The sequence below is a fragment of the Ranitomeya imitator genome, chromosome 2 (genome assembly GCF_032444005.1).
Source record: "Ranitomeya imitator isolate aRanImi1 chromosome 2, aRanImi1.pri, whole genome shotgun sequence".
Classification (NCBI taxonomy): domain Eukaryota; kingdom Metazoa; phylum Chordata; class Amphibia; order Anura; family Dendrobatidae; genus Ranitomeya; species Ranitomeya imitator.
The window spans coordinates 143878639-143905120 of NC_091283.1; the positions used below are offsets into that span (position 1 = coordinate 143878639).

The following is a 26482-nucleotide window of genomic DNA, read 5'->3' on the forward strand; positions in this document are numbered from 1 at the left end:
TAACTTGTAATCAATGAAGTAGTTAAAAGGTCAGGGGTGGATTCCAGGTGTGTGGTTTTGCATTTGGAAGCTGTTGCTGTGAGCAGACAACATGCGGTCAAAGGAACTCTCAATTGAGGTGAAGCAGAACATCCTGAGGCTGAAAAAAAAGAAAAAATCCATCAGAGAGATAGCAGACATGCTTGGAGTAGCAAAATCAACAGTTGGGTACATTCTGAGAAAAAAGGAATTGACTGGTGAGCTTGGGAACTCAAAAAGGCCTGGGCGTCCACGGATGACAACAGTGGTGGATGATCGCCGCATACTTAATTTGGTGTAGAAGAACCCATTCACAACATCAACTGAAGTCCAGAACACTCTCAGTGAAGTAGGTGTATCTGTCTCTAAGTCAACAGTAAAGAGAAGACTCCATGACAGTAAATACAAAGGGTTCACATCTAGATGCAAACCATTCATCAATACCAAAAATAGACAGGCCAGAGTTAAATTTGCAGAAAAACACCTCAAGAAGCCAGCTCAGTTCTGGAAAAGTATTCTATGGACAGATGAGACAAAGATCAACCTGTACCAGAATGATGGGAAGAAAAAAGCTTGGAGAAGAAAGGGAACGGCACATGATCCAAGGCACACCACATCCTCTGTAAAACATGGTGGAGGCAACGTGATGGCATGGGCATGCATGGCTTTCAATGGCACTGGGTCACTTGTGTTTATTGATGACATAAGAGCAGACAAGAGTAGCCGGATGAATTCTGAAGTGTACCGGGATATACTTTCAGCCCAGATTCAGCCAAATGCTGCAAAGTTGATTGGACGGCGCTTCATAGTACAGATGGACAATGACCCCAAGCATACAGCCAAAGCTACCCAGGAGTTCATGAGTGCCAAAAAGTGGAACATTCTGCAATGGCCAAGTCAATCTCCAGATCTAAACCCAATTGAGCATGCATTTCACTTGCTCAAATCCAGACTTAAGACGGAAAGACCCACAAACAAGCAAGACCTGAAGGCTGCGGCTGTAAAGGCCTGGCAAAGCATTAAGAAGGAGGAAACCCAGCGTTTGGTGATGTCCATGGGTTCCAGACTTAAGGCAGTGATTGCCTCCAAAGGATTTGCAACAAAATATTGAAAATAAAAATATTTTGTTTGGGTTATGTTTATTTGTCCAATTACTTTTGACCTCCTAAAATGTGGAGTGTTTGTAAAGAAATGTGTACAATTCCTACATTTTCTATCAGATATTTTTGTTCAACCCTTCAAATTAAACGTTACAATCTGCACTTGAATTCTGTTGTAGAGGTTTCATTTCAAATCCAATGTGGTGGCATGCAGAGCCCAACTCGCGAAAATTGTGTCACTGTCCAAATATTTCTGGCCCTAACTGTATATATGTATATATAGAGAGAGAGACTGTATATATGTTTTCACAAATATTTGAGGCTATGGATCCATTATATGTCCATTTTGCAAGCTGGCGAGAAAATCGCATCCTTGCACTGCACCCGGATGACATACGGATCACTGTTCAGGGAACATTTTTGCGATTCTCGGCCGTGAAAAACGGACCGTTTTTTTATACGTTATGTGTGACTTCAGCCTTATTTAATGCAATTTTGGTGTGGATATGAAGCAGAGGTTTTAACACTTTATTAATAGTACAGAAAAGCTTTGATTCTGCACTTAAAAATGCAGTGGCATATTTTCATACATTCTTTGTCAAAGTGAATGTGATGTCATGAAAACTGCGCCTCCCGTTGTATAAAGATGCTACTGAACTGTTTTGATGCTTTTTTTTTCTCTCTCTCTCTCTCTTGCCTACTATGTGGAGCCTAAAAAAATGCATGTAAAAACAGCAGTTACTTTTTTAACTGCAGAATCAAAGCTTTTCTGTACTATAAAAACATTAAGGCTATGTGCACACATTGCGGATTTGCCTGCGGATCTGCAGCGAATTGGCCGCCGCGGATTTGCAACTGTTTTCCATGCGGTTTACAGTACCATGTAAACCTATGGAAAACCAAATCCGCTGTCCCCATGGTGCGGAAAATACTGCGCAGAAACGCAGCACTGTATTTTCTGCAGCATGTCAAGTCTTTGTGCGGATTCCGCAACGTTTTACATCTGATCCTCAATAGGAATCCGCAGGTGTAAAACTGCAGGTGGAATCTGCACAAAAAACGCAGGAAATCCGCGGGTAATCCGCAGGTAAAAAGCAGTGCGTTTTACCTGCGGATTTTTCAAAAACTGAGTGGAAAAATCTGCACAGAAATCCGCAACGTGTGCACATAGCCTAAAAACGTGGAATCACTAAAAACGCATAATAAAAGGGGAAAAGGTGTAAAAAAATTGCAGTAAATTAAAAATAACCAGAGAAGATTGTTATTGTGTAGTTTGGTGCGGGTACCTGCAGAAAACAAAAAACACAGTATTCATGCAACATCTGAGCACAGCCTTAGGCTACTTTTACACTAGCGTTTTTTTTAATACGTCGCAATGCATCGTTTAGGGGAAAAAACGCATCCTGCAAAGTTGTTTGCAGGATGCGTTTTTGCCCCATAGAGTAACATTACCGACGCATTGCGACATATTGACACACGTCGCAACTGTCGTGCGACGGTTGCGCCGTGTTGTGGCGGACCGCCGGGAGCAAAAAACGTTGAATGTAACGTTTTTTGCTGCCGACGGACCGCTTTTTCCGACCACACATGCGCTGCCGGAACTCCGCCCCCACCTCCCCGCACCTCACAATGGGGCAGCGGATGCGCCGGAGAAATGCATCCGCTGCACCTGTTGTGCGGCGCATCAAACACTAGCTTTGGAATCTCGGCCCGACGCAATGCGAGGGGCCGAATCCGACGCTAGTGTGAAACTAGCCTTACAGACACACAAAAAAGCCAGATGTTATGCAGGAAAGCTACAAAAAGATGAGAAAGTTCTGGCTGTTATGATTGTGAATGAATGAATGAATGAATGAATGAATGAATGAATGAATGAATGAAAGAATGAAAAGTAATCCACAGATCCCAAATAGAGATGAGCAGGATGCACAGATGATGTTGTGCCGGCCCTGGGTGATCAAAGAGATTCATGGCCTCCTGTCCAGCAGTCAGGTACCACTGAGTCCCATGAATCAATCCGCTCATCTTTAGTCCCAAGTGTCCTGGATACAGCGGTTTGGGTCTGCACCCTGCAGCCTCAGGCGTCTGCTGAATTTCCCTCACTGCTAGCTCCTCTGACATCTCCTTCCGCCAGGGTAGAAAGAAATGGTAAATGGGCGTGGATTGGGGTGTGGCCAGGGGCATGGGCAAAATCAGCTGCAGCGCACTACTCATGCTGCATTATTTGTCGCTCTTTCTGTTCTTCGAATGTTGGAAGGTATGCTATAGTAATAATAATAATAATATAATAATTATGTGTCCACGTGGGACTTAGCCACTGAAAAATTTCTTGTAACATGCAATGGAATTTCTGCCTGGAAAATCTTGAGAGTATGTTTGTAAGTGATGGTGGACTGTGCTATCGCATTCCTACTCCTGAAGACACCAATCTCGTTGTGTGCATAATGTCCTGTTTAATTTGTATATATTGCGTCGTGTGAATTGTGTTGCAATGTGTTGTTGTATAATGTTAGTAATGTAAAATGTAGGATGGTACTTGTTGTGCCTGCCACATTCACACGGGTAACATATAAACCAAGAAATCAATTACGGTAAGTGAACCCAACAGGACCATGGAAAAGCTCTTTTCTGACCCTAGTCTATTCCTGCATGACCACGGAGGTTGGCACCAGAAGGTAACGCAATGGCACCCCCACTCAACGGCAGCTTACCCTGCCTGTCCTTAGCAGCTCCAGTGGTCACCAGTGTAGCAGTTCTCTAAGGAGAAAAGGAATCACATACAAATCAACTGCAACCAACACAAACTACAGCACAGTGAATGAATCCAACAAAGTCTATCACCAGCAGGAAACAAAAGTAGAGGCTGCACCTGAAAGGTGATAGGACCGACAAACAGAGTAAATGAAGAACACCTGTTACCCAAAACCAACAGAAACAAAGATAACAGAACTAAAACATCCAAAACAAAGGTGTATCTGCTGTGGCTCAGTGGAAAGAGAGGCCGACCACAGAATCAAGGGTTCGAATCTAGAAGCATTACAGTACTACAGTGTATAATAGGATAAGTATTGATATATATATATATATATATATATATACAGTATATATATATATCTATATATAGATGTGGCGCCCCAGGGTCCTGGTCGTCACAGTAACATTGCTTTCCTCGCGGTGATGTTACGCTTGGGAGCAAGGAAGGATAACTGTCACCAGGTAAACACAAACATGCAACATGTTCACACTCCAAGCCACCAGGGGGAGATTTTGAGCCTATTTAATAGGTGACTCCCCATATATATGGTAGTTTTGGAGGGAAAGTTAGTTAGTGCCAGACAGCAGACTGGAGCAGTCTGAGGCAGGAAGAACGTATGAGGAGCCATGCAGCTACAACAGAGTGCTGCAGCTCCTGGACAGAGACAACATCGGAAGCCGAATATATTACAGTGAGCGTGTAGGAGAGAGGAGCACAGGCGAGGATACTAGGGGGAGAACAGCGGCGAGTAGAATGTCTCCCTGGCAAAGCGCAGATAGCGGTAGCCGGACCACAAAGGTTGTAAGGGACTCTGAGACTTGCATCAGAGACCGGCAGGACAGCTGAACTGCAATTAACCTGTCCGCCACACACACCTGAGACACAGTAACACATAGAGCCCGGGACATGCTAGAGTCCCTGTAAAAAGGCTCAAGTTACCTGTCATGCAGGTATTGTCCTATCCTTTAAGGGGGACAGAGAGAAGAACTGTGAGGACCTTATCTGAAGCCATAGGCAGTAAGGGACCACAAAACCACTGCGCTAGAGGGAAGGCTCTTAATCTCCACCTGGATAAAGGGACTCCCAACGTGCCTCCAAGCCGGCCGGACCGGCCTATCCTGTGATCTGGTGCCCTGGACTGTGGCTGCCTGAAGTCTTCAGTACACAAGGTAAAGAGACTGCAAACCTGTGTCCTCGTTCCTTACTGCGCCATTTACCATCTTCCATCTACACATCGGGAGCCCTGTGGATACACTTCACCTGTGGGAAGTTAAACCATCTAGCTGTCATAACATCACCCCAGAGGACCCCTGTAAAGCAGTGTCGGTCCCCACTGACCGAATACAGCAGGTGGTGTCACAAACATAAACTCTATTCACCAAATCCCTTTAAAGACTTTCCCCTTTTACATGGGCGCCCAGGGCCACGGACCGGGTTGCCACCGTGACATCCCCCTGTGAACACCGGACCAGACACCGAGTACCCCACGGCCCTGGCGGGCGACTCATAAACGCTGGCAAAACACTTAACAAGAGGCCTGGGAGTCCTTTCAGTCTTCCCATTAACTTTTATTATTACCCGTATTTTTCGGACTAAAAGACGCACTTTTTCCCCCCCAAAAAAGGGGGGAAAATGGGGGGTGCGTCTAATAGTCGCAATGCAGGCTTACCTAGGTGGCAGAGGTGCGGTGGCAGAGGTCCGGTGGCAGAGGTGCGGTTGCGGGGGTGTGGCGGCAGAGGAGGCGCAGTAAGCGGGGTCCCTTTCCCCGGTATGGTGATGCAGCAGGCCCGGTATGCAGCAGAGCCGGGTGAATCCTCTTGTTATCGGTGGTGGCAGCCATTTTCCGGAGGCCGCGCATGCGCAGATGGAGCGCTCTGCTTCCCGGGGCTTCAGGAAAATTGCCGCCGCGATCTCCATCTGCGCACGCGCGGCCTCCCGCGGCCATTTTCCTGAAGCCCCGGGAGCAGAGCGCTTCATCTGCACACGCGCGGCCTCAGGAAGATGGCCGCGCCCACCGATAACAAGAGGATTCACCCGGCTCTGCTGCATACCGGGCCTGCTGCATCACCATACCGGGGAAAGGGACCCCGCTTACTGCGCCTCCTCTGCCGCCACACCCCCGCCACTGCACCTCTGCCACCGGACCTCTGCCACCGCACCTCTGCCACCTAGGTAAGCCTGCATGGTAAGCCAGGGACCCCTCTCACGCCATACCTCTCACTGCACCTCCTGATCCCAGCACCTCCTGATCCCAGCACCTCCTCATCCCAGCACCTCCTCATCCCAGCACCTCCTCATCCCAGCACCTCCTCATCCCAGCACCTCCTCATCCCAGCACCTCCTGATCCCAGCACCTCCTCATCCCAGCATCACCCCACCTCTGCCGACACCTTGCCTCCTGTGACCCTGCTCTGCCACCGCCATCCCTCAGGTAAGATACTGTAAATTCGGACAATAAGACGGACTCCCATCTTATAAAAAATCTTTTTTTCTGCAATTTTCACCCCAAATTTGGGGTGCGTCTTATGGTCCGGTGCGTCTTATAGTCCGAAAAATACGGTAAGTATAGAGCATCTTCAGAGCTGAAAATGACTGAATAATGGATAGGTCACTTCTTTTAAGCTCTTGGTGTCTTTTGAAACCTAAAAGTATTAAAAGACACTCGTTTTTACACAGAAATGCATATGTTCATTCTTTTCAGTGTTTAGTTAGTGCCTTTTCAGGTGGTTTTCAGTACAGAAAACTCCTGAAAAAGACATCATGTCCACATACCCTCACGCAGGACCGCCATCAGGGCATTACCGGGCTGACTGGCGTATGGGGCCCAGAGGGCAGAGGGGGCCCGCATTGGACCCCATCTCATCTGCTCACCGGGCCCCTCTACAGGCGCTGCAGCACGCTATTGATGTGCCAATCGGAGGCTGGCAGCTGACTTGACTTCATTGTCAGCCGCCGGCGAGTGCTCGCTTCACCTGCGTGGAGGGAGTGAGCTTCACCCGCCGCAGGAGCGCAGCAGGCAAGAACTTGTGTTTTTTTGGGGTTTTTTGAGAGCGGCTATCCAGGGGGCCCTGGGCACGCTGGGGCAGAGATGCTGGACATGCTGGGGCAGAAATGCTGGACACGCTGGGGCAGAGATGCTGGACATTGGGGGCAGAGATGCTGAACACACTGGGGCAGAGATGCTGGACACGCTGGGGCAGATATGCTGGACACACTGGGGCAGAGATGCTGGACACACTGGGGCAGAGATGCTGGACACACTGGGGCAGAGATGCTGAACACACTGGGGCAGAAATCCTGGACACACTGGAGCAGCGATGCTGGACATATTTGGGCAGAGATGCTGGACACACTGGGGCAGAGATGCTGGACACACTGGGGCAGAGATGCTGGACATACTGGGGCAGAGATGCTGGACACACTGGGGCAGAGATGCTGGACACACTGGGGCAGAGATGCTGGACACACGGGGACAGATATGCTGGACACACGGGGCAGAGATGCTGGACACACGGGGCAGAGATGCTGGACACACTGGGGCAGAGATGCTGAACACACTGGGGCAGAGATGCTGAACACACTGGGGCAGAAATGCTGGACACACGGGGGCAGAATGCTGGACACACTGGGGCAGAGATGCTGAACACACTGGGGCAGAGATGCTGGACAAACGGGGGCAGAATGCTGGACACACTGGGGGCACAGATGCCGGAGACATTGGGGGCAGAGATGCTGGAGACACTGGGGGCAGAGATGCTGGACACACTGGGGCAGAGATGCTGGACACACTAGGGGCAGAGATGCTGGACACACTAGGGGCAGAGATGCTGGACACACTGGGGCAGAGATGCTGGACACACTGGGGCAGTGATGCTGGACACACTGGGGCAGAGATGCTGGACACACTGGGACAGAATGCTGGACACACTGGGGCAGAGATGCTGGACACGCTGGGGCAGAGATGCTGGACAAACGGGGGCAGAATGCTGGACACACTGGGGGCACAGATGCTGGACACACTGGGGCAGAGATGCTGAACACACTGGGGCAGAGATGCTGAACACACTGGGGCAGAAATGCTGGACACACGGGGGCAGAATGCTGGACACACTGGGGCAGAGACGCTGGACACACTGGGGCAGAGATGCTGGACACACTGGGGCAGAATTCTGGACACACTGGGGGCACAGATGCTGGAGACATTGGGGGAAGAGATGCTGGAGACACTGGGGGCAGAGATGCTGGACACACTGGGGCAGAGATGCTGGACACACTAGGGGCAGAGATGCTGGACACACTAGGGGCAGAGATGCTGGACACACTGGGGGCAGAGATGCTGGACACACTGGGGCAGAGATGCTGGACACTGGGGCAGAGATGCTGGACACACTGGGGCAGAGATGCTGGACACACGGGGGCAGATATGCTGGACACACGGGGCAGAGATGCTGGACACACGGGGCAGAGATGCTGGACACACTGGGGCAGAGATGCTGAACACACTGGGGCAGAGATGCTGAACACACTGGGGCAGAAATGCTGGACACACGGGGGCAGAATGCTGGACACACTGGGGCAGAGATGCTGGACACGCTGGGGCAGAGATGCTGGACACCCTGGGGCAGAGATGCTGGACACACTGGGGCAGAGATGCTGGACACACGGGGCAGAGATGCTGGACATTGGGGGCAGAGATGCTGGACACACGGGGCAGAGATGCTGGACAAACGGGGGCAGAATGCTGGACACACTGGGGGCACACATGCTGGAGACATTGGGGGCAGAGATGCTGGAGACACTGGGGGCAGAAATGCTGGAGACACTGGGGGCAGAAGTGCTGGAGACACTGGGGGCAGAATGGAGATACGGGCATGATTGGAAACACTGGGGGCAGGATTGGAGACAGATCATGCAGAATTATGGGGCAGGATGAATATGATGGAGACAGATGGGGCAGGATGGGGAGATCATATGGGGCGATCATATGAGGCAGGATGGGGAGATCATATGGGGCAGGATGGGGAGATCATATGGGGCAGAATGGATACTCATGAGGGCACGATTGGAGAACATATGGCGGGAGCCAGGAATGAGACACACAGGGGCCAGGATGGGGGATATTATTACCATAGGGGCTAATTAAGGAATATTATTACTGCAGTGACGTATTTATTTTATTTTTTGAGCATACTTTTTTAAATGGGGGACGGTCCTGTTACTGTGTAGAGTAATACTATGTCGCCTTTTTTTCTTCATGTGGTGTAATGTAGAAGTTGGGAAAAATTAAGTAATGTGTTCTGGAAGCGGAGCTCGAGATAACTGTGTTATTTCCTACAGAGACAAGTCGTGGCTGGAAGAAGTGACGGCGGTCTGTGCTGGATGAAAGTTGAAGGACTTCACCTAGAGACGTCACTGGTGAGTCAGTGTGTTACCTATATACTGACACTATACACTGTATACTATATACAGAGCTCCTGTATGATGTGTGTAATGTCACAAGTGATCACTGTATTACCTATACATTATATACAGAGCTCCTGTGTATAATATCACCAGTGATCACTGTATTACCTGTACACAGACACTGCATACTAAGTACAGATCTCCTGTGCATAATGGCACTTATGGTGATGGTATTGTGTTTTTTTTTATTTCTGATCAGTATTGTAGTATTCGGTCACTTTGTGGTGGTAATATGTGGTCTGGTCATGGTGTTGTGGTATTTGTTCCCTGTATGTATGTGATGTTATTCGATCACTGTGGTCGTAATATGTGGTCTTGACATGCTGTAGCAGTATTTGTTCCTTGTATGTGATATTATTGGTCATTTTAAAAATTAAAAAATAAATAAAAATATACCTAAATTGTATTGCATATTTTAACAAATATTTAATAGGTTACAGCAGAGTAGGGCCCGGCCAAAAGTGTCTACCGTGTTATGGTAGCAGCTTAAAAAATCTTTTGGCCAAAACAAAAGCTGCCGGCTATATGTGTGATCTGGTGATGGGAACTGTTAATGTGTGATAGGTGAGAAGTGGAGTTTTTCCAAGAGAGCGCAGTGGGACTGTGGACAGTTTGAGGGGTGGAGTGTGGAGGCGGGGGTGGGGTGGGGCCTGGGCGGAGTCTCAAGGGGGCCCAAAAAATTTTGCCAGTATGGGGCCCCGAAATTTCTAGTGGCAGCCCTGCCCTCTCGTAGAATCCACTGAATATATGCCCAGTACACTGTCAGTCTACAACAAGCACATAGTAACTATGAGTGCATAAACTATATGTGCTGACAGCATGTGTCACATGCTCCATCAACTGGAGGCAGACCATGTGCATGTACCTGACAGTAAGGCACATGCACTGATAACAGTGCAAACATTTCATTACATTCATCAACATATAACTTCAGAGGAACATAGCTTACCTTCAGCTTTCCTGTCCTTCTGAGATACAAACAGCTGCAAAAAAAAAAAGTATTGAACACGTCACCAATTTTCTAAGTAAATATATTTCTAAAGGTGCTATTACATGAAATTCTCACCCAATGTCTATAACACCCCATCCAATCTGCACAGGCGAAGAAATCTATAGTTATTCACCTACTGTATGCGTTCATAGCAAATTCCTCAAAAGAAGCCTTCAGTAGAATGCAATTGCCTTTTTAATTATTTATTAGGAAAATTTTCATCTACATTTGGTAAATATAAAACATAAGAAAGATATTCATTTGTGAAGAGAAAAAAAAAGATTTAGGCTGTGTGCACACGTTGCGGATTTTTTTTTGCTTAAAATACGCATTCATATGCATCCCATCATTTAGAATGCACTCCGCAATTTTTGGGCATATGTTGCGTTTTTACCCGCGACAAAAACGCATGGCGGAAAAAAACGCAGCATGTTCATTAATTTTGTGGATTTTTTGCGGATTTCCCACTATATTATTGCATCCCAGAACCTCCGGGAAAAAACGCAAAAAATCCGCATGTGGATTTCTTGCAGAAAATATCCATTTTTGTTCAGGAAATTTCTGCAAGAAATCCTGATGTGTGCACATTACCTTAGGGGAATAAATCTAATCAGCTGTCTCTTGCCCCTAACAGCCACGGGTGGAATCGCAGTCCACCCTTGGCTGTTATCATGTGAAATGCCGCTGTCAGTCACTGAAGGAGGCGCGTCACTAACCCTGTCCACATAATCACAGGGCGCTCTTTCATGTCATTGATGATTTGTATGAGCGTCACCCCGTGGCTGGCGTTCATGGCAGATGATCACTTCTGCTACACATAGGCTATGTGTAGCACAAGCGATCAGATGATTGCAGCTTCTAGTCTCCCAAGGAGACTATTGAAGAAATGAAAAGTAAAAAAAAATGTTTTTAAAAATATTTTTAAAAAATATAAATAAAAGTTTAAATTTTTGCCTCATTCAAAATAAAACAATAAAAAATACACATATTTGGTATTGCCACATTCAAAAACACCCAAACTATCAAAATATAAAAAGAATTAATTTGATCAGTAAGCGTCGTAACGAGAAAAAAAATAAAAATGCCAGAATTATGTTTTTTGGTCGCCGTTAAATTGAAATAAAATGCAATAACAGGTAATCAAAACATTGTGTCTACCTCAAAATGGCATAAATAAAAGCATCAGCTCGACAAGCAAAAATAAGCAATCACCCAGCCCCAGATCTCAAAAAATGGAGAAGCTACAGGTCTCGGAATATAGCGCTATTATAAATAAAAATAACCTATAAATGTTCGGGGTCTGTGTGCTTGTAATGATCGGGAGAATCATATTCCAGGTTAGTTTTAGCATTTAGTGAATATGGTAAAAAAAAAAACCACACATTGTTGGAATTGCACTTCTTTTTGCAATTTCACTGCACTTGGATTTTTTTTCCCATTTTCTAGTAAATTATATGGTAAAACCAATGGAGTCATTCTAAAGTACAACTTGTCCCACAAAAAAACAAGGCCTCATATGGCCATATTGAAGGAAAAATAAACAAGTTATGGCACTGGGATGAAAGGGAGCAAATAACGAAAAACGCAAAAATGGAAAATCCCAAGGTGGTGAAGGGGTTAAATACCGCATCTTCATTGCAAAGTTATTAGCAATCAAAGTATTTGGCCCCTATTGAGTTAATTTTTGTTAACTCAAAGTGGGTGTTATCAGACAGTTTTCACTGGCAGTGTTCACTTCTTCCCCCTGTATGATGCTGACCAATCATAAGCAGGCAGCAACAATCAAAAGAAAGAAGAACACGCCCCCACCCCACACTGACTCAGGCTGGTTTCACACGTCCAGATAATTCCGGTACTGGAAAACATCGGTACCAGAATTATCCGTGTCCGTGTGCCCCTACGTTTCTGTGGCACATCAGTGTGGCACACGTGCGGCACATAGATCTTTATTTTAAACACTATTATTCATATCTTCTCTGCAGCAAACGCTGCTGCAGGGAAGATATGAATGGCGCCTTCAGCACCAGTGGGAGGAACAGCGCTTAATGTAGCGCTGTCTCCTGTACGGCACACAGACTGCACACGGACAACGTCCGTGTGCGGTACGTGTTTTACACGGGCCCATTGACTTTAATGGGTCCGTGTAATCCGTGTACTCCCACGAACACTGACATGTCTCCGTGCTTGGCACACGGAGACACGGTCCGCAAAAAATCAATGACATCTGAACAGATGCATTGATTTTTATGTGTCTACGTGTGTCAGTGACTCCGGTACGTGAGGAAACTGTCACCTCACATACCGGAGACACTGACGTGTGAAACCGGCCTCATGGAGTAGGTTAGAGCAGGAGATCAAAGCTCTCAGTAATTACATCTCACACTGAGAAACCAGCTTATCCATATTTTCCTGGCTGAGACGCCGCTGGGGCTGCATTTGTGGCATCTTGAATCCAACAAGATCATAAAATGGAGAAGGTTGGACTATGAAATGACCTCATAGGAGCCTTTTTTTTTTGTCCCAACTTTATTTGTCCTCAAAAATGCTTAAAAACGCTTAGGAAAAACGCATGAAAAATGTGTCAAAAACGCATAAAAAGCAAGTAAAAAATGCATCAAAATCCGCAGACGTTTTCCCTGGCAAGGGTGTGTGGTTTTGATGAGGAAAGATCTGCTTCTATTCTGCAACGTGGGCACGTAGCCTAAAGCTATAGTGGGGCCTGTTTTTTAAAAAAACGTCTGCTTGAATTTTAAACAACTAACTCATTAGGGGCCAAATACTTTGATTGCTATTATCTCAAGAATGCAGAGTTGAAATTAAAATAAAACTAAACTAATTTAATTTGGGCTCAGCAGCCAATATTACATTGTGTGTCCAGTTAAATATGAAAAATTTGATCAGAGGACCTCTTTAAGTAAATACCTTGAAAATATGGCATTTGAAAACCATAATTATAAAATCCTGTTTTTACCATCTAAATGTCGCTAACTTTTGAACAGGCCGCTATAGCCCGGAGACTCGAAGGCCGCTAATTGAGCCCCACACTCTGTTAACCACTTATGTGATGTAGTCACTATTGTCCGCAGCAACTAAGGGGTTAAACAGATATGGACGGTGTCAACACTGATCGCGGCTGATACACCAAGTTGTCTTGCTACAGGTTGTCTTGATAAAGCAAGCTGCTGGATTGTCACCTGTATGGGGATACTAGTCTCTTTTATCTCAGGTCAGTAAAAAGACGTATTGGCGGTCATTAAGGGGTTAAAATAATGGTTTTTAAAGGTAATCCTTTCCATAACCTTTAATTTAGCCCAATATATTTTATATTTAGGTTTTCATATTCTCTCATACACTAAACTGAGCTAATATTAGGCATTGAAGCCTGAAAATAATATGGTGCATTGATTTTTTAGCAGTATCAGGTTTTATGGGAAAGTCAATCCAAGTTTAGTGCCCACAACAAAGATCCACCTGATTGGTTACACTTATTATTTATAGTAGTTATGAAAAAAAATCCCAGAATACCTCCATGTTCTTCAGTAGAAACTTAAAGAGAACTTTTTACTAGTTTGACTATGGCAACCTGACAATTAAAAACCTCTCACTGGACTGATGGGGAGATTAAAAAGGATCTTTCAGGTTTTAGCATTATAAACTGGCTACATCGCTTTCTCTATGGTTGTGTATTTCTTCCTCTGAATGCGGTTGACCAATCATAAGCAGTCAGCAACACATAGGGGGAAAAAATAACCCTCCTCACTGATCTCTACAGCTACTGTGTAGAGATACAACTGAACTTGTTTATGTATCATTACACACCCTTCCAAATCTAATCTCAGAGTGCTTTCAGTTCTCACCTTTCCTTCACACTGACTGCCATGAGATGAGATCTGGAAGTGTTTGTAATGATATATAATGCAGCTCTGCTGTATCTCTACACACTAGATCCTGGGATCAGCGAGGAGAGGAGAACGTGTTCTTTTCTCCCCTGCATTACGCTGCCTGCTTATGATTGATTTTTATTATGTGTCCAATTTGACATGCTCAAAGGTCCTATTATTTTATAATAAATTATAACCCAAACTTTACAAGCTAATATCTTCGCAATATAAAAGAGGAATTGGGGGAAAAAAACAACAACTAAGTTTTTACCCAGCTCTGCAGCCACTATTTCATGATGTGGTCAGTATATAATGCTAAAATCAATGAAAGAGCCTCTTTATTCTCACTGGCAGTCAAGTGAGAGGTTTTTAAATGGTGAGGTCAGTGAAGAAACTTCAAAGTGGAAATGTGTGTTGTGCACTAAAGCTGTGTAGGGCTCTAATGCTCCATCCACTCATCCATGAGTAGAAGAATGGAAACACACTTTTTTTTCCTTCCTGTTGTGCGGCTTTGCATTAATTCCTGAAAATCACCTGACGGGTTAATGAACTACCTGACAGCAGTTTTTAAAATTTGAGGGGTGCTGTTTTTAAAATCGTATCACTTTTGGGGGGTTTCCTATATATAGGACCCCCAAAGTCACTTCAAACCCAGATAGGTCCCTCATAAAAAATAAATTTTGTAAATTTCCTTGAAAAAAATGAAAAATTCCTACTACATTTTTAAACCTTCTAAAATGCTAACAAAATAAAATAACATTTTACAAATGGTGCTGCTGTAAAGCAGACATGAAGGAAATGTTATTTATTAATGTTTTTGTGTGGTATGAACATCTGGATTAAAGGGATAATCAATAGTGATGAGCGAATATACTTGTTACTCGAGATTTCCCGAGCACGCTCGGGGGTCCTCCGAGTATTTTTTAGTGCTCGGAGATTTAGTTTTTCTTGCCGCAGCTGAATGATTTACATCTGTTAGCCAGCATAAGTACATGTGGGGGTTGCCTTGGTTTCCCAATTCCAATATCCTATATCTATCCCAACATGTAGTAGGCGTAATATTAATAATATTAGCAAATACCGCCAATTACGAATGTAGTATAGTTCTTCAGGTTGGCTATGTTGCTTTCTTCATGTGCAGGGCATTGCAGTAGCTTAGGTATCCATGGTTACGGCCACTAAGAGCTGTCTAGCCCTCGTTGACGGATCGTTGTCTACAGGATCTTCTTGGAGAAACGTCGTGCCAGCTGTTGTCGGCGCTTCAGTCTTGGCGGGAACAGGCAGCGCGCAGCATAGAGAGCGAAGTGCAGCGCGCCCAGTAGCTGGCAGAGAGTGAGGTGCCGCGCTGTATGTGAGTGGTCATATCCATGGATACCTAAGCTACTGCAATGCCCTGCTAATATATATTCATCTTTTACATTTTAAAAATTACAAAAAGGAAAATGGGCAGATAGAAAAGTTTGGACACCCTGCATGGCTAGTACCTAAATTTATCAGAGATCCACCAAGTGCATAGTTTCACTTTGGCATAAATTAGAAATTATACTGAACAGACTTATAACACATTTTTTTTCTTAGTATTCCATCATATAAAAACAAGTTAAAATCAGAAAAGGTGCAAAATTAGATGAGAGACTTAGACTCTAGTGGAACAATAGCGAACAGGCAAAAAATTGATTCAATGCTCTAGGAGTCTATTGTCAAAAGTACATATACAAAACAAGAACTAAACAATTACCTCTAGAAAGTCGTATGCAGTAAAGTGATCTAGCCAATGGGATATTAAAGTGCTATGTGCCACAATTGATTCATTCCAAACAGATCACTCTATTGCTGCAAAAAATGTCATCATCTATTGTTGATATTCCGGTTTTGTATACAAATTGGTGTTAATAATAAAAATTACTTCACATTATTAATTGTCAAAATACAGGTTGCATCTTGCAAACTGTGGCTAAGTATCCTACAGTGGGGAAAATAAGTATTTCATGCACTGCCGATTTTGAAAGTGTTTCCATTTACAAAGAATGGAGAGGTCTGTAATGTTTATTGTAGGTACACTTCACCTGTGAGAGACAAAATCTAAAAAGAAAAAACAGAACATCACATTGTATGATGTGCTGCTAGGTCAGCTGATGTGGGTGGCGACCACTCCCCCCATCCTTTAAATAGTCACATGACCAAGCAGCTGAATGTTGGTAATAGCATTTTTATGATTATCCACCACCCTCGGATCCTTCAGACAAAACCTGAAAACCCATCTCTTCAGGAAAGTCTACAGTCTGCAATAACCATTCTGCTGCCTCCCCACCACCCGAGCTGCCACCTCACCACCACCCAAGCTGCCGCCTAACCACCACCAGAGCTGCTGCATCACCACCACCAGAGCTGCCGCCTCACCACCACCAGAGCTGCCGCCTCACCACCACCTGAGCTGCTGCCTCACCACCACCAGAGCTGCTGCCTCACCACCACCAGAGCTGCCGCCTCACCACCACCAGAGCTGCCGCCTCACCACCACCTGAGCTGCTGCCTCACCACCACCAGAGCTGCTGCCTCACCACCACCAGAGCTGCCGCATCACCACCACCAAAGCTGCCGCACCCCCAACCTTCTGTCTCTTCCCCATTATCCCGTAGAATGTAAGTCCCCAAGGACAGAGTCCTCTCCCCCCGTAACCCCTTTCTCATGTACAGCACCATGGAATTAATGGTGCTATATAAATAATAATAATAATAATAATAATTATGTATGCCAGCCTTGAAGCTAAAGCTCTATGGTGCCAGCGCTGAATCTGCTACTTCTGTTTCTGTATCCTCTGCGGTGTGGAGCTTGGCAGCGGAGCCTGGAGCTAAGTTGCTTGATTATATACCTTGTCTGTCTCGCGCTTGTCACAATACCCTGTGTTTGTACTATCTGAAGTGGTGAGGCTAGCGTACTTGCTGGCCAGTGCACCAGCCAGAGTTTAGTGAAGTGACAGCTAGGGACTAGGCACGAGATGGCGGCAGGTGGAAGGACCCGCATAGGGCGTTAGGGCAGCTTACTGAAAGGCACTCAATTAGGAGGTGCCACATCCCTCGTTCCCTACTATTAGGGCCTTCCTCCCCCTTTTACCATTCCCGTTGTTGGTGTTTGTTGTGCCGTCCGCTAGACCGACCCTTGTGGTCGTGACACTATTCCTTTAAATAGTGAATTAAAAGTTATATTTTAACAGTCTTTAAATATTTTTGGCAAATTTTTGTTGCCAATTTGCCAAACTTTCTCTGTTCACAATAACAGTAATTTTGACCAGGGGTGAACAAACTTTTACATGCCAATGTATACTACATTTGTAATTGGAGGTATTTGCTGATATCATTAATATTACACCTGCTATGTATTTGGATAGGATCTTGGAGATGGGAATACCACTAAGTGTACGAGAGGAGGTTCTTCAGGAGGACTAAACCTTGAATGCATAACAACAAGAGGACATATTAGACAGGGTTAAAGTGAGAGAAGTCTAGAGAAAGCAGTTAAGGAAGGAAAAAGGGGTGGTTGGAAAGAAAGACCACCCCACCCCCAAAAAAAGATAAATAATAAATAATTGCAGTAAATCTGCAAATTATTATATTTACTCTGTCAGAAATAACACTAACAAAAGAACATGAGGAAATAATAAAGAAAGGCATGAAATTTGTACCAGATGCAAAAATAGACAAATTCCAGACATTCATTGACATACAAAAGTTGGCTAGTGGCTGTTACATATAACATTCTATATAGACACAGTAGGGGAACAGCGCAATAAAGACCTGTATCCATTTTATACATATGGCCCCACACAATCCCTCTATTTTTACCCAACCCCCACCATAATTTAGCAGCTGTACATGTCACAAACAAATTATTTTTGCACATTATTTTAATAGTCAAATTTTACATCTTGACATGCTACAACAATGCAGTGACCTAGCATTTCTTACGACGTCATTTTTGGGGAAAAAATAGAAAAAAGAGTGTTTAAAAATGTAGACATGTGAGTTTAAATGGTTGTGCATTGTTTAACTACTCCAATTTGACTACCATATATGCCACACCAATACTGTAGACTGCCACCATATTTTGTTCTCTGTATATGTACATACCTAACTACCATTTCTTGTTATGTCCTTTTTGACAAGAGTTGAATAATTTAGGTTGAAAAAATTGTCAAAATTTAATTCTAAGGTTGAACAAAGTGTATAGTAAAAGAAGACTTGGCAATGGGAGTATGGGAGTTGCTGTTGTAAGATTCTGGACCAGGGCTGTAGTCGTGGCCAAACACTCTGGTATATCAGTGCCCTGGCCTCCCTTCACGGAAACATATTCTCCATTTGTCAGCATACCTGTACCTTCAGGTCCAGCTCTTTTGGACTCCCTTTTCTGCTGTGGGAGATCTTTTCCAAATGAGTCAGGAAAAACTGAGACACAGTCCAAATAAACTTCAACAATAACATCTTTACTGGTTCCATTACACAGTACATCCCAGATTTCACATTCTTGAAAACGGGTTACACAAAACAATATTCCTTCTCTTTCCCTATACTTCTCTCGTGATCACAAAGTGCAGTCCCCGGTCGGACCGTCCCTGATGGTCTCTCAGCATTTTCTCTATGCAGCTCTACTACGGGAATGCTTCCATCAGTCTGTTTCACCCCAGACACAACATCATTCATCTCTGGAGTATAAAGCCACTGAAAGAGAGTACTGCCCTTCTGTTCTGCCTTCTGCCTTTTTACCACATCTTTACTGTACGTACTCTCTGCTTCCATAGGGGCCCTTAACCGCCTTGCCCCGGTTCTAAGGGTTTCTGCCCAGACAATGAGTTGCCACATTCTGAGTCTTTAAACTGTTCTAACCCTCTGATTATCTGTACTGTAGCTGTTGATGGCTGAGGTCCAATTCTCTTCACGTTGTGTGACTGCTGTCTCGTCCTGGGCCTATAGCCCATGGGGACGGATTGGGTGGCCCTAGTCCTCTGACACTCTAAAGGAAATGAGGAAGCACTGGGGCCTGTGCTGCTGACATCAATGACGAGGACCCAAGGGATGGTTCTGGTGAGGACGGCGGGCCTCCCGGGAGCAGGTAAGCAGCAGACGAGATGACGGGACAGCCGGGTGGGAAGCTTTCACTCACTGCCGGGCCTGCTGATAGTCCCCCAGCGCGAACGCCAATTTCAGCCATCACGGCCACCACGATGCTTTGCAGAGCTGCCTCCAAGATCTCTTTCTCTCCTGCGCCCTCTCGTTAGGGCGTCGCTGGTCCTTCATCCTCCGTATAGTCCTCAGCCTTCAAAGGTAGCAGAGGCGGCCATTGAGATGGAGATTGTTCTTCCTGATCTTCTGTCCACCAGGCCTAGTAATGCAGGCCGGCCTTCACCCGGACCTTGGATTGCCTCCAGTCCTGGAGGCCGATACCGTCACGGTGTGCCATGTTGTGTCTTTCTCCATCAGCAGGTAATGGCGCCTCATCCAATGCCAGGTAGTCTGTCTTTTCTGGATTCCACCCATTCGTGGGTGGGGTCACTTCTTGCGGCTCCACCCGTTCCTCTAAGTTCAACTATGGTGGCGGGAGCTCTATCTTTGCCTGCATCCATTTCGGGCAGGCCTCTATCACAATGGGGTGCGGTCTTCTTTCTTCTGTTGCCAAATTTCCTGCCTGACGGCCACGAAAGGCGGCATCCTCTCCAGTTTTCACGCCGATGGCCGCCATCTTGATCACATCCACATGGTCAGTCTTTTTCACGGTACAAGTCAAGTCCAGTTTTTTAGTCACTTCCAGCATTTCAAAAGCATCCTCAAAATCTTCATCACTGCTTTCTAATCACAGCAGTTACATTCAATTTACTTGCCATTTCCAGGGCATCAGTTCCTCCTGGATTCAAAGTTTCGGTCATGTCCATGTTGTCTGCCACTTGCAGAACACCACTGCTTCTTTCCTTTATAGTTTAAATCACATTAGCATCACTTGCTGCCTTCAACACATCATTCACTTCTTTCTTCGTGGGTTCTCCGCTTTGTGAGGTAGTCACATCCTGCCGCACTATGCCAAATGTAAGATTCTGGACCAGGTCTGTAGTCGTGGCTATACACTCCCATATATCAGTGCCCTGGCATCCCTTCACAGAATCATATTCTCCATTCATTAGCATACCTGTAACTTCAGGTCCAGCTCATTTGGACTCCCTTTTCTGCTGTGGGAGATCCTTTCCAGATGAGTCAGGAAAAACTGAGACACAGTCCAAATAAACTTCAACAATAACATCTTTACTGGTTCCATTACACAGCACATCCAAAGACTTCACATTCTTGAAAACGGGTTCGACAAAACAATATTTCTTCTCTTTCCCTATACTTCTCTCGTGATCACTAAGCGTGATCCGGGGTCGAACCGTCCCAGATGGTCTCTCAGCAGTTTCTCTATGCAGCTCTGCTATGGGAATGTTTCCCTATGTCTGTTTCGCCCCAGACACAAGATCATTCATCTCTGGAGTATAAAGCCACTGAAAGAGCGTACTTCCCTTCTGTTCTGCCTTTGCACCACATCTTTACTGTACGTACTCACTGCTTCCATGGGGGCCCTTGACCGCTTTGCCCCGGTTCTAAGGGTTTCTGCCCAGACAGTGAGTTGCCACATTCTGAGTCTTTAAACTGTTCTAACCCGCTGATTATCCGTACTGTAGCTGTTGATGGCTGAGGTCCAATTCTCTTCACGTTGTGTGACTGCTGTCTCATCCTGGGCCTATAGTCCGTGTGGACGGTTCGGGTGTCCCTAGCCCTCTGACTCTTTAAAGGAAATGTTCCTAGCTTACCACACAACAGCCCCTAATACAGTTAACTATTTACTGTCCTAGGAACTAGGTGAGAGCTCTGTACAATATAATGCCCCCCCCCATCTAGTGGCCAAACATGAACACTACACTTTCCTTATCATGGGTACAAACATAATGAGTATTTAGAAGACATGATAATACACTAAGAGTGTAGCAGTACCATGAAAAGTAGACGATAGTACATGCACCCATGTAGCAATACCATTATATAATATCATATATATGCACCATACTAGAACAGACAGTATCATGACCTGTTAAGGAGGAAAAACAAAAGGGAACATAATCCTCCATCCCCTTACTCAACAGCAGAAATACCACCAATACCAGAGGCATCAGCTCTCCAGACAGTAGGACTTCCTAATGCAGTCCACAATTAGCCTTTTTTACCTCTGGCAAAACTTGCTTCACTTTTTATTTTTCATAGAAAGGGTTATTTCCCGAAGCACCTCACCGCATTCATAATGCACAGTAAATTCATACTTATTGTTAATATACAGACTAAGTCCAACTTATAGTTTCTATCTTGTCCCTTTGTATCTTTGTTCATCTCTATTTGCTTATGTGTGCACTCAGGTTCATATAGAAGGATGGAGGTCCCAGGGGCGGACATATCATTGGTGCAACCTCTGCGGCCACACAGGGGCCCAAGAGGTAAGGGGGCCCATTTATACCTCCGAAACAGGTGTAATTTTGCATTTTTAGTAGCTCTTGAGCTGCAAAGGGTCCAAATATTTTTCTTGCATAGGAGCCCTTTTCTGTCTGTGTCCACCAGTGGGAGGTCCTATTCTTACAACAATAATAATTTGTATTTCTATAGTGCCAACATAATCATGTAATTGTGCAAACGCAATAAGACATTAGAAGGGACCTAGTACCGAACCCTGAGGAACCCAGACAGTAAGAGGAAGAGGAGGGGAAGAAGGGCCAGCAAATGATACACTGAAGAAGCGGTCAGTAACAAGACAGAACGACGTCCTTGAGGTTTATAGAGCAGAGCATAGTGAGAGTGACTGGTAAGAGGAGAGTGGGTGGTCTGTTGTTGTGAGGTTGACTGGTAAGAGGAGAGTGGTTGGCCTGTTTTTGTAGTGAGGGTGACTGGTAAGAGGAGAGTGGTTGGCCTGTTGTTATTGTGAGGGTGACTGGTAAGAGGAAAGTGGGTAACCTGCTGTAACAGTGATGGTAACTGGTAAGAGAAGAGTAGGTGACCTGGTGTTATAGTGAGGGTGACTGGCAAGAGGATAGTGTGTGGCCTGTTGTTGTAATGAGGGTGACTGGTAAGAGGAAAGTAAGTGGCTTATTGAAGGGACTGGCTCATGTGGCAATTGCCAGACTTGCCCGATGGGGACAGCAGTCCTGGAGACCAGCACACCAATAGTCACTATATGTCAGATTGGACTCACTTATTACTTTTTTCTTTCGTGTTTCAGATTAAGGACGCTGTATATTATATCTTTTCATGAGCAGCATGTCTCCTCGCGTATATGATGTAGTCTACATAGCAGATGGTCTTGCTTGTTATGACTTGGCATACCATTCACTGATAATTACTAGAATTATAATTCAAGAAGTATTATACAGAGACATAATATAAGGAAGGGAACTTTTATTGAAATTGCTTTCAAGTAGTTAGTTTTCCAGGGATATGCTGCCTGGAGTTTTTACACCATGCCCCTACATCCAGTTTGTCTCAGATTAGTCTTCATACCAAAGCAAGCTAAGGCTACATTTAATAACAATAATAATAATAATAATTTTTGTTTATATAGCGCCAACATATTCCGCAGCGCTTTACAAATTATAGAGGGGACTTGTACAGACAATAGACATTACAGCATAACAGAAATACAGTTCAAAACAGATACCAGGAGGAGTGAGGGCCCTGCTCGCAAGCTTACAAACTATGGGACATTTTTGTCAGCCCGACCATGGCTAGTAAACGACTGCCGGTCAGGTACATGTGAGCTGACTGACAGTAGTTTAGCCTCCTGGTTAGACATGCCAACAGCACTTCCATTTCACATAGAACGAATGTTAATATGATCATTCTGTGCACAGGTAATATCATTGTTCTCGGCATCACAAGTCCTTTATAGGGTCATGAGAAGCAGAGAATGAAGAATTTAAAGCAAAATTAACTATCATTTCACCTAATGAACGAACGGTTTGCTCGTTAGTTGGGTGATTAGCAAACAACTTTTTCTTTAAAGAACTCTGTACATAAACTTTTATGGGCAGTCTGGAACCAATGTTAATGACCTCGACAGCCATGGAAGTTCCCTAGGAATCATGGATGTTTGCCTACTGGATCTGGCCACTCACAAGAACAACAGAGACAAAGGAAGAAAGAGACCAAACACAAGGGCACATTTAAGTATGTCCCTGATCAGGTAATAATAATAATAATAATAATAATCTTTATTTTTATATAGTGCTAACATATTCCGCAGCGCTTTACATTTTGCACATATTATCATCACTGTCCCCGATGGGGCTCACAATCTAAATTCCCTATCAGTATGTCTTTGGAATGTGGGAGGAAACCGGAGTGCCCGGAGGAAACCCACGCAAACACGGAGAGAACATACAAACTCTTTGCAGATGTTGTCCTTGGTGGGGTTTGAACCCAGGACCCCAGCGCTGCAAGGCTGCTGTGCAGTGGCGTAACTACCACGGTCGCAGCAGTCGCCACTGCGACCGGGCCTGGGGTAGTCAGGGGCCCCGGCAGGTCAGATGCACGCCGACACCAGCAAAAAGTTAAAAACTGTTGCCGTGCAGGTGATTCGTCCCGCACGGCAACAGACAGACCTGCCCTCCACCTGACCTGCCGGGCGCACACATCAGATCAGCAGCCGACGCCTGATCTGAAAGGAAGAGCTGAAGATCCTGTGGTGACGTCATCACTATCATAGGGCTTTCACCATTTATCAGCTCCGCCTCCTGATCACATGACGATGACGTCACCACAGGTCCTTCAGCTCTCAGCAGCTCAGTCCTGGTTGTGTGCAGCTCGTGTTCTCTGGTATCAACCAGCAGCAGATTTCCGGTTCCTGCTGTTCTGGTGAGATATGGAGACGGCAGAATGTGGAGACGGATGGGGCAGAATGCGGAGACGGATGGGGCAGAATGCGGAGACGGATGGGGCAGAATGCGGAGACGGATGGGGCAGAATGCGGAGACGGATGGGGCAGAATGCGGAGACGGATGGGGCAGAATGCGGAGACGGATGGGGCAGAATGGGGAGACGGATGGGGCAGAATGCGGAGACGGATGGGGCAGAATGCGGAGACGGATGGGGCAGAGTGAGGAGTCGGATGGGGCAGAGTGAGGAGTCGGATGGGGCAGAGTGAGGAGTCGGATGGGGCAGAATGAGGAGTCGGATGGGGCAGAGTGCGGAGTCGGATGGGGCAGAGTGCGGAGTCGGATGGGGCAGAGTGAGGAGTCGGATGGGGCAGAGTGAGGAGTCGGATGGGGCAGAGTGAGGAGTCGGATGGGGCAGAGTGAGGAGTCGGATGGGGCAGAGTGTGGAGTCGGATGGGGCAGAGTGGGGAGTCGGATGGGGCAGAGTGGGGAGTCGGATGGGGCAGAGTGAGGAGTCGGATGGGGCAGAATGCGGAGACGGATGGGGCAGAGTGCGGAGACGGATGGGGCAGAGTGCGGAGTCGGATGGGGCAGAGTGAGGAGTCGGATGGGGCAGAGTGAGGAGTCGGAAGGGGCAGAGTGAGGAGTCGGATGGGGCAGAGTGAGGAGTCGGATGGGGCAGAGTGAGGAGTCGGATGGGGCAGAGTGAGGAGTCGGATGGGGCAGAGTGAGGAGACGGATGGGGCAGAATGCGGAGACGGATGGGGCAGAATGCGGAGACGGATGGGGCAGAATGCGGAGACGGATGGGGCAGAGTGCGGAGTCGGATGGAGCAGAGTGAGGAGTCGGATGGGGCAGAGTGCGGAGTCGGATGGGGCAGAGTGAGGAGTCGGATGGGGCAGAGTGAGGAGTCGTATGGGGCAGAGTGATGAGTCGGATGGGGCAGAGTGAGGAGTCGGATGGGGCAGAGTGCGGAGTCGGATGGGGCAGGAGCATGGGCAGGATGTGGATTTGGGTGAAAAATATTTTGGCGGGGGGGGCCCCATTTGAAAGTTCGCACCGGGGCCCATAACTTTGTAGTTACGCCACTGCTGCTGTGCTAACCACTGCGCCACCGTGCTGGTAATGCCTTTGGAGCCAGTGCCTAGAAGCGTTATGTGCTAACCCCCAAATCAGCCTACACCCCCAGGGTCTGCTTGTTCACACACCAAAACAAATAGCCAAAATCTGCTCCAGATGTGGCCTTAGAGACCTACTGATAAATATAGAAGGGTCACTTCCGGATGAGCTATTCTGAGATCAGGAATGAAAGGAAAAATGCTTAAATCCCCTAAATAAGCGGAGGCTGAGATCATAACAAACCAACCTCTGACCAATGAAACCCCAAAAGGCTTCTGTCACTAAGCAAACAGATAACATACATGATTCCTTGTGCTATGTAGGTCTATCAAAATGATCTTAAAGCTGACCTATTGTTTCTAAATCTGAAAGAAATGATTCCAATTCTATGTCCTTATCATTATTTGTCCAAGTGACTAGATGTCAAAAATCTTAATTTCCCCTTTGTTGGATTTCAATCCTTAATGTCCACACAGGGTCTAAAAATAACATTACAAAATTCATAGATTTCGATTCTACCTGTTTCAAAACTAATCATCTCTCCTATTTTATAATGGTTTCACAAATGTGACAATATGTTACGTCTGCAGTATTTCTTTAAAGCAGGGGTGGGGAATCTTTTTTCTGCCAAGGGCCATTTGGATATTTATACCATCCTTCGGGGGCCGTATAAACTCGGCCCACAAAGTACATCCTGACTCTGGCACTGGTTTCAGGACGTAATCTTTCATTGCATGCCCTTCAGTGTTCAGTAGTGAACACTGCATGTGTGTGCTCACAGAGCAAGAAGACCTCAGGCTAGCATCCTCAATAATCAGAACCTCCCACTCCCGTCTCCAAGACTTTACGCGTGCTGCGCCGATTTTTTGGAATGCACTACCTAGGTTAATACGATTAATCCCCAATCCCCACAGTTTTAAGCGTACCCTAAAAACTCATTTGTTCAGACTGGCCTACTGCCTCAATGCATTAACCTAACGATCCCTGTGTGGCCTATTTATAATAAATAATAAAAAAAAAAAAGGTTCCTCGCATCATGTTCTCATACACTTTATGCAGTATTAGCCCTCTGTGTCTGTACTGCTACATACTTAGGCAGGTAACTGGTTCATGCAGCTTTACATGAACACCTGAGCCTTACACTATAGCTGGTCCGAATAACTAAAGCAATTGTTACCATCCACCTCTCGTGTCTCCCCTTTTCCCCATAGTTTGTAAGCT

At 45.8% G+C, this 26482-nt stretch overlaps 1 protein-coding gene across 1 annotated transcript in view; it reads right to left on the bottom strand.

Moving 5' to 3' along the window:
- Positions 1 to 26482, bottom strand: part of STARD8 (StAR related lipid transfer domain containing 8) — a 236750-nt gene that overhangs the window by 153220 nt on the left and 57048 nt on the right. The window contains exon 2 of the mRNA XM_069747337.1: positions 10286 to 10319. Within this exon, the coding sequence (XP_069603438.1) occupies positions 10286 to 10319 (34 nt within the window). The remainder of the gene's footprint in view (positions 1 to 10285; positions 10320 to 26482) is intronic.